The sequence below is a fragment of the Gavialis gangeticus genome, unplaced genomic scaffold, assembly GCF_001723915.1.
Source record: "Gavialis gangeticus isolate Ggan-Ray unplaced genomic scaffold, GavGan_comp1, whole genome shotgun sequence".
NCBI lineage: Eukaryota > Metazoa > Chordata > Crocodylia > Gavialidae > Gavialis > Gavialis gangeticus.
The window spans coordinates 180,629,467-180,639,036 of record NW_017729032.1 but is presented as its reverse complement, the minus strand read 5'-3'; the positions used below and the strand labels follow the sequence as shown (position 1 = coordinate 180,639,036).

Below are 9,570 nucleotides of genomic sequence, written 5' to 3'. Positions count from 1 at the left end.
ATCCCTGATTCGGGCCAAATCTGAATTGAATATGGCCCATTTCACATACCCCTAATAAGTATGTAACACATAGCATTATCTATTGTAAACCTACTGTTGTGGTTCAGTGGTAGACTCCTTGGCCACCATGTGGGAGACCTGAGTTTGATTCCCAGATGCAGTTATAACAACCATTGAGGCACTGAATATCTGGACTTGGTCTGACCTTTGGATATTGTCTCAGTGGCCTAAAGAGGGGATGGAAGGTCTGGGCAGCCTCTATTCCTGTAGGCATGTGTGTTGAAGGTCCTGGTGACCTCTTCTATGTACACCACAAGCCAGAAGGATTGACAGTTGCCTAGTAATATGTCTTGTTAGTAGGCAATTGTCTACTAACAATGTGACCAGTAATGCTTTATTTGCTTCATTACTTGAGTAATGAAAAGCAGTAACTTGTTACTGATTTGGATCATTGTATTGGTGTAGAGACTCAGACCTGGATCAGGACCCCATTGTGCTAAGTAACATACAAACACAGACCAGCAAACCAAACAAATTTTGAATTTAATTCCAAACTGGTGTAATTGCATGGATTCATAATGTAAAGAAGTAAAACCTAGGGGTCTTACAAAGTCTGCCTGACCTGATCCCAGTGCTTGAATAGTCTCACTGACTTCTAAATGTGGGAAGGGGATGCTCTTTCATGAGGCTTGTTGAAGAATCAAGTTGGCAATGCAATGAAAATTCGAGTTCCAAGTGTCAGACCTTTAAGGTTAATTTCTCCATGAAGGAGAAATCTGTGACACAAGTATGTGATTGGGCTGAGTACAGCTTGTAAATGGACCCTTGTAGAGAGGTCGAACAATGCGCACACTTCTTTAGTGAGTCCCAGTCAAATTACAAATGCCCAGTTCCCTGGGAGCAACTTTCCCCCGATAATTTACTCTTTAGAAGGATTAGGGTAGATGGTAAATGCTCCTACTGCTTACAAATGCTCCTCCAGAAAAAAAATAGAACAAGCAATGCAGCATTTTCTCAAAGATTGAACTGGTCACTAGTTATGATAAAGAATTTGTAAATCTATTTATAACAGCACTAATGACAAACAACCTACATGACTCTCACATGTTTAAATCTATACCTTCCATGTGTACTTGGCACCATGGACAGACATCCATTGTAAATGTAGTAGCTTGGGTAATGGAATAAGAGCTGCAGTTTTGTGTCACTAGAAGGGTTTGCTAGCCTAAGCAAAGTGTTGAACTACACCAGTTACATTGCTTCTAAAGCAGGGTTAGTTCTTTTATCTCTGAATGGCACTATATTGTGCCATGCAGGCACAACTCATATGTACCACATTAAGTCCCAATCTAGCAAAGACTTAAAAGTATGACTTTATATAACCTTATATATATTAACTACCTAGTGACTTCAGTTCATAAATACACAAGAAAGTCTTTGTAACATAAATTTAATATATATCTTCACCTCATCTGAACATGAGAAAACTATCTGGATATACCAGGAACAAATGAAAAGCAGGTTTTTTTTTTTCTAGTTGTGCAGGCTGAGTTCTTTCTATGTTTCTTGTTTATATTTGATCAAGAGAGGCATATACTACTGACAACAAAAAATGATCTATATAATCATTAAGTGGTTCACCATCTGGATAAAACAAGCGTAAGATGCCTCCCACTTGGATGTTATTTTAAGACCACACCCACAGGGAAATCTTGATACTTTTGCAAGGCATATTTTTAAATGCTAATGCTAAGTTTTCCACACAACACGCACTAGAAATACACATTTCAGTTCCTTTCCCATACACATCTTTTTCTTACAAATATCCACATAGTATCACAAAGCAAATGCTTAGATCAAAAATTCCTTTGATGTGTTTTAGAAGCTCAATTGTTTTCACTCTTTCCTGAAATAAAAATAAAAACAGCATAGGGACAGTTATTATAAGCTACCTTGCACAGAGGGGTTGGGTTCTTTCATCTTCCTTACCTCCCCTGTACTAGTGATTCTCAACCAGAGTGTTGTGACACACCAGGGTGCCATGAGATACTGTTAAAGGCGTTACATGACACCACATGACATTAGGACTATCAGGTGTGCAGACATCTATACCATTCCCAAGATAATCCCTGAGATTTCAAATAGGAATCCACAGTGTCAGAAAGAGCATAACAGGTAAGAATGTTTTTGAGCTCTTTGCATCAGAAGAATTGCTCTATTATTATTCCATAATGAAAAAGAAAGAATGAGAATTAAAAGCTGGCGTTTTCTGAGGGGTGCTTTAAGTCTAATAAAGTTGAGGACCACTGCCCAACACTCATACTTTTCTTCAACATGGCAAAAAAGAAGCAAGATCTATTATTTTCGTATCTTCTATTTGCCTTTTCACCATTACCAGTCTTCCCTGGTAACATCCAATCCAGAGGTTTGGTTATTCCTTGGATTTTTATTGTTCCTACCGGAAATGAACAAGTAATCTTGCCATTGTTCTACCTCTCTCTTCCTCCACTACAGGCAACAAAATTATAAGCAAATATATCAATCTTGTTATAAACTCCTATTTGTAAGTTATTCTGTTTTTTTTATTGTAAGCAGCCCTGAGCCCTTGTTGGAAAGGACAGCATTATACAGTGAATAAATAAAAATAAATCAGGCAAAATTCCTGTTAAAGTCAATGACATTTTATCTAGATAAAGATTGCAAGATTTTGGTCTAACGTAGTCAATGAACTAAAAATTACAAATCAAAGAAAAAAACAAGATTAGAGTTATAAAATGGGTAATGTCCTTAGAAACTTACCTTTGCAAGCTGCTATATTTTTGGCCCATACATTAGAAATAACATGCTATTGCAGGAAAGCAATGAGAAGTGTGGTTTAATTGCAGTCACGTTTATTTGTAGTTTCTATACACACTTTCTAGGTAATCAAACTTCTCTGACACATTTTTGAGAGGGGATCACAATGAAACTGTCACCGTTTTTACTAAAAATAAATACAAGACTTAAAGTGTTGCACAGCTCTAAAATATACAAAGGCTTGGATTTAATGTAAACTTTGAAAACATTTTACAAAAGAAACCATCTTTGCAACAATTTAAAAAGTTCATATTTACAAATATTACAAAAATACAAAATGGATGCAAGTCCATAAACCATTGTCTTTTCTGCCAGCATGAACTGGTGCTTGTACCAAAATAGTTACACTGTAACCTTCTTATTTTTTTTAATCTTTATGTCATAACCTACAGTATTTCTCTAAATCTGCCACCATTGCAGCAAATGCACTCAATCACTGACCTTTGGCAAAAGCAAACATATGCATTATTTGCTACAACTATTCCATGTCCTCTATGCTGCCACAAAAAGAAAAAAAGGAAGGGCAAAGAAAAAATGTTATTTGCAGAATACAGTAACAGCTGTATAACTTCAAAAATCATTTCCATAACAGTGCAAACAACAGAGCAAGAGGTTGGAATGATGGTTCACAAGTTACCTAATGTATGTATAATACCCTGTTTCAAGATATGAATGGAATTACGTTTGTCCTAAAGCTTGTCTTGAGTGCCTTAAAGACACATACATCACTAAAGTTTTTTCCTTCTTTTATCTGGCTCTCACACTTGTTATACTTATGAATTCTTCTCTTCATAATGGATTTATAATCCATTTTATTTGGGTTTTAATCTGTTAAATATAAAATAGAAAAAAAACCTTTGTCATAGATTTTAGATTAAACAAAATAAGTACACCTATATTTTATGTGATAGTTCTATGAGCATTACATACAGAAGGTATCTTACTACCTCATAATTCAAGTCAAAATGTTTATCTTTTAAAAATATATATATACATGGTATCACTATGAAATTAAATGTCTAGGTTGGTAATAAAAGGTGATGTCATTAAAGTCAATTCAGCTGTTTTCTATTCAGATTTTAGAACACTGTTTTTAAAGCACATGTAAAACCTTTAAGAAGAACTGTTGCAAAAATGCTGTGGTTACAAACTTTAAGGAAAATGATGTAAGATGACTGAATAAGGCTGATTTGCCTGATGTATCAATTTTCTTTTACTTATGTTCTCTGAAGTGTATCACTACAGGCTTAACAAGAGTGATTAAAAACATACACTAATGCATTTATTTCACCTGTCTTTAGATTGGTTTTCTTAACTAACCTGTTAATAAAAACCAGACTTGTTCCCTAAAACCTGGATCCACTTCTATATTTTAGACACTTTCAGACTTTCCTGATCATTAAACTCTTTTCCCAAGTTACTTCCCCCTTCCCTAACAGACGTGCCTCCACGCACACAGACTACATCTCACGTACCATTCACTGCCATACCCAGGAGAATTGCAGGAAACCCTGAATTATACCTATTTTTGTGGTGAATACTGGATGAAACTGGACATTGTCTAACGAGAAATACAATCAAAATTCGTTAAGCAAATTCTATTTTGTTCAATCATTCCAAAAACATTCCATTTTTAAATAGAATTTTCCTTGCTAAAACATTATTTGCCTTCTTTTAAAACTCTCTGCTCTATACATTGTATGAGTAAAGTCAAAAACACTAAAACTCCCTTCACACATCCCACTTCCTTATCTTCACTAACTTACATCTGAAGTCAGCTGTTCACTGATTTCTTCAGTACCAAGTACGTTCTGTCATCCTCCTCATTTTGTTCTACTGCACACCACATTCCTTCTTAAATATGTTCGCTGCACTAAACCTTCCATGTTCACAATCATGTTCTACAGCAAACACTACTTACTGCTTAAATTTTGGACAAACAGCTCCTGATGCTCCACTTGGTGTAAGCGATGCTACACTCTTAGAAAACAGGTGTAACAAAGGAGTATCAGGCCTACCATTTTTAAACATTGGTTTTATTGTGTTCCAAAATTAAAGGTGTAAAACAACTTGTGATTTAAGCTCATAATTACATTTTCTTTCAGCTTTAAGACAAGAAAATTCAAGTAACTTCAAGTAAATCAGCTTTTGTTTCCCTGCCTTCATTTTATCAAAGCATTTGCTCTGATTCACCTCCTCTCCCATCCCTAATCCCACTCCCCAACCCTGTTAAGCATTTCTGGTAAACCTAGACAAAACTAAGCTGTATGTGGCTGGCATAATGAACCAGAGCTTTCCCCGTTCCCAGTTTAACAATGAATATAAATAATGTGTACACATACCTATTTCCCAGCTACGTTTTTTTCACAGTGTCATTTCTGTAGATATTTAGGTAGCATGAATCTCATCAGCACAAAGAGAAAGCTTCACTGAAAACTCATTGCAGATATTTACTGATAAATCAACAGCGCTTGTTGCATGCTTATAATTTATTTGTTTTCTTTAAGAACCAGAAACTAATCATGGTTAAAGTTTATAATTATCAGGTTATGACTGTGTTAAGTATCCCAATAGCCTACTAAGAATATGAAAATAAGTATTATTTCCTCGTATCTAGTCTCTCTAAAGCAATCCATGTCAGAATAAAAGGCTAAGGGACACTGTCAAATGTGACTGCTTGGGCCTTTGCATTAGAAAAGCATGCTTTCCATCCAAACCAATTACCACATTAAAACTCACAGCTGTACTTTGCAATCTGTTTGTTTGGAACAAAATTTTGAAAGACAAATGGTTACTTTAAAATTAATTGCATCTTAATTAGTATATTTAGTTATTCATTAACTAACATTAAGATTTTCTGTCATTTGATGCTTAAAATTCATATTTGAGGCTCATTCTTTACACAAAGTGGTATTGGTGGACATGTAAATACGATTTTTGATATGAAAATGGTATTCACAGAATACAGTTATTACGTATGACTTGTTTTGTCTTCTATAAACAAAGTTGTTTTGCCATAAATCATTTGCCACATGTCCACTTTTTTGATAATTCTATTTACAAACTTTTATCAAAAATATGGTATTTACATATGTTTTAGTCATTTCTTTTAAATTTTGTTTCAGTTCATTTTAGAGTAGAAAAATACCAATCCTCAAGAGCAATTCATTTTTTTCCCTAGGGAAGCACTACAAGGAGGGAGGGTTTTTGTTCCTATATGGGCAAACTTTGCAGGAAAAAAAAGGCATTTTTAATTATATGAAAACTGGAATACTTTTGAAATCTACAGCAACAACTGAAATGAGTGGAATGAAGCAAAGACGGCAGTAAACAGAGGAGACATAGCATATCTTTCTATTTTTAGAAAATGCAAAGAAATAAATAGCTACAGCTCTAATCTTCTGTTTTCCCAGCATCTTATAAACACAAATACTTATAATCATTGATATTGCCCTGCAATTTTTTTGACTGCTACAGAGTTGGCCTACTAAGTTCACATCCTTACATAACCCAAATGGATTCAGAGTTTACATGTTTCACAGTCAACAGTGCAGCCCAGGAGCTGGTGAAGCCTATGTTGAACTCTGAGAAGATCGATCATCATGAGGGCTGCCATCTGAATTCTCAGTTTCTCCTTCTGAGATAGCTTGCATTGGCGTGTTGTACAGCCTACAGCGTACACTGTAGCGGCTGCTGCTGGCTGCAGGAGGTGCCCGTGAGCGCCCTATTCTTGAAGAAGCTGACACAGAAAAGCTCTTGGAGGAAAAACCTTCTGCATTAACTCTAGGGGAGCAAGGAGAAAGGGGGGATAATGCTTCAGAACCTGGTGAAGCCTGGGGAGACTCATCAGTGCTTTGAGGGGACTCCACAGTTAGCTCACCAGGAGACTTGGGCAAAATAGGGCTCTTTAGTATCTCAGTGGCTGACATCCTATAACTAGAATCAGATCGACTGCCCTTTTTAAGGAGCAGGAGCTTAAACTCCTCATTAGATGTGTTAGATTTTTTGGCATTCCTGTAAATAAGACCAGGAGACCTCTGACTGCTTGCTGGGGTTCCCATATTGTTGGGGGTTGGCACACTGCTGGTGGGTGATATGCTGCTGGGAAGTGACTGGCTGCTAGTGCCAGATGAAGCTCTCAATTTGTTTCTTGCAGCGAGCTCTCCAGAATCTTTTCTTCCAAGAACTTTTCTTTTTGATCTATTGAAAGAAAAAAGGAACATTTTAGGTAATTAACATGAAATGATATTTAGTGGTGATATAGATCTTTAAAGATTTGTAACACAGCCTGATTAACAGATAAATCCTTCTAATACCCTACCAACTACTTACTGAAATAACTTTAATCAGCATGTTGTTATCACACTACATTAAGCATTAGGTTACAGGGAATAATTAAAGTCTTTCCCAACCTCACTCAGTTCTGCAAGGGCCAACCCATATGGTTTACACATGAAAGATTTTCTGTACAGCTGGAATGAGGATTGGACAATGCAACAAGAGGTGGCATTCTTCTTTCTTTTGGCCCCCATTTTCCAGCCATGTCCACCAAATCACTTGCAGAACTAAAGGGACACTTTGGTACTAGATTCAGATAATGATGTATACATCTTTTAAGGTTAAATTATATATTCTTACCTGCTTGTCATCCACGGAAACTGACATTAGAAGGCAGCAATTATATTTTAGTTATAGAAAATTTTAACTAAAACTATCTGATAATGGGAGGGTTGCCTTCTAGGTTTCAATGCCACAGCCATCATAAAACAATAAAGTTGGTAGGCAGAATACAAAAACACAATAGTGAACTTTTTGCTCAGGAGATATATATCTTAACAACTATTAACAATGAATGACACCAATTGTATCTGTAAAGCCTTGTATACATTCCACAGATATTCACTTTATTGAGCAACAATACAAAGCTATTATATTAAAGCAATCTGTAAAAATCTCCTTTCAAAAACTTAACACAATAGAATATATAAGTTGGTTTCAGTATGAAGGGCAAGGAGATAAAATATTTCAAGAAAGGGCCAATAATTGTCACACAACTGTCATCCCAACAGAGGTTCTGCAGGAGTCTTCATAGGAAAATTCCAAAGTCATAGTGGTTTGAAAAAAAAATCTGTAGTTTATTTGTTTAAACAATTCCCATGTCTTTGGCTCATGGCAAAAGCAGCAATTTATAAACATAAACTAACCTTCTGACACAATTTGACCTTCTGACTCTAGCCACCAGGATGAATCAGATGTGAGGATTGGGAAGCCAAGGGAAAATATGACAAGGCACAAATTGAGCAATATGTAGGGTTGGGGGCATCAAAGGCCTGAGGAGGCATGGGCTGTAGTTAGGACTCTGGGTAACTTGAAGCCAGGTTGCTGAGCTGGGGAGCTCTGGAGAAGGAGAGAGGAAGGATACTGATAGAATGGAAATGGAGATGAAAAAAGGTGGAAGATTACAGAGGGGTCATGGAACAGGGCAAGAGAGAAAGCAAGGATGGTGGTGCAGGGAAGGCATATATAATTTGTGTACAGGATACAAGGGTCAAGGGAAAGAAGGAAAGAAAGGCCATTTTAAAGTTTTCCATGTGAATAAAACTATATAATTTCCTCCTTTCCCACCACTGTTCACTACCCCAGTATCCAAAGTGGACATAACTTTGCATGCACCTTCTGTGGACTTGGGAAGGTCCCTTGGAAGAGGGACCCCCTGTTTTAATAGGCCTCAAGCTTTGAAGCAGAACTACCCTCCTGCAGCACTTATATATACACCCATTCAATTTAAGTTCCTAACTATCACTGAAAAAATGAAAATATTTTTAAAGAGTTAAGGTTGAATGTATGTTTTGATGGAACCCAGGTAATACCCAGACTATCAGGGTGCATTTTCTTTTAAAAAAAAATCCAGTACATCTTTAATAACAACAATTACTTTCAAGTCTAGAAATAAATGGTTAAGGAATGAAGGCAGTCCTACATTGCCCCATAATCCTTCATCACATACTGTACAGTGCCAGTATAGCCAACAACCAAATGTTTAAATACATCCCTGGTTGGCCAAGCACTGGAACAGGTACTGGAAGTTGGGAACCCCAACTGGCGTAGTGTCCAGATTTTGGCTTCTTGTGTGCATTTTGTGGTGATGGCTCTAGTGGTGTTGGGTGCAAAATTTGGTGCAGCCACGCTGAGCACCAGAAAGAACCCAGTGCTGTTGCTGGCCCCAGCCGGCAATGGCAGCCTGCTGTCATCCTGCATGCAGATCTGGGGACCTGCACCCCCCAGGAAGAGTCCAGCACAGCCCCGCAGCCCTCCCAGGGGGTGTGGGCCCCAGATCTGCACTTGGGATGACAGCAGGCTGCCGCTGCTGGCTAGGGCCAGCAGCAGCACCAGTCTTCCTGGCGCTCGGCACAGGCTGCACCAAGCTCCATTCCTGCCAGCAGCCTGCTGTTATCCTGCGCGCAGATTTGGGGGCCCGTGTCCTGCCCGAGAAGAGTCTGGCACGGCCCTGCAGGTCTTCCGGGGTGTGTGGGCCCACAGATCTGCACACGGGATGACAGCATGCTGCCAGCTGGGGCCAGCATCAGCACCCAAGTCTGCTTGGTGCAGCCTGTGCCGAGAGCCAAAAAGAACCTAGTGCTGGTGCTGGCCCCAGCCAGCAGCAGCACCCTTCTGTTATCCCCTGGGCAGATCTGGGGGCCCGTGCTCCCCGGG

General features: G+C 38.1%; 1 protein-coding gene across 1 annotated transcript in view; it reads right to left on the bottom strand.

Moving 5' to 3' along the window:
• Window positions 1-2,874: 2,874 nt before the first annotated feature.
• NHS (NHS actin remodeling regulator) overlaps window positions 2,875-9,570 on the bottom strand; it is a gene marked incomplete at its 5' end in the record, with an annotated part of 64,760 nt that continues 58,064 nt past the window's right edge. Inside the window, one exon of the mRNA XM_019524637.1 lies at window positions 2,875-7,056. Coding sequence (XP_019380182.1) covers window positions 6,429-7,056 — 628 coding nt within the window. The remainder of the gene's footprint in view (window positions 7,057-9,570) is intronic.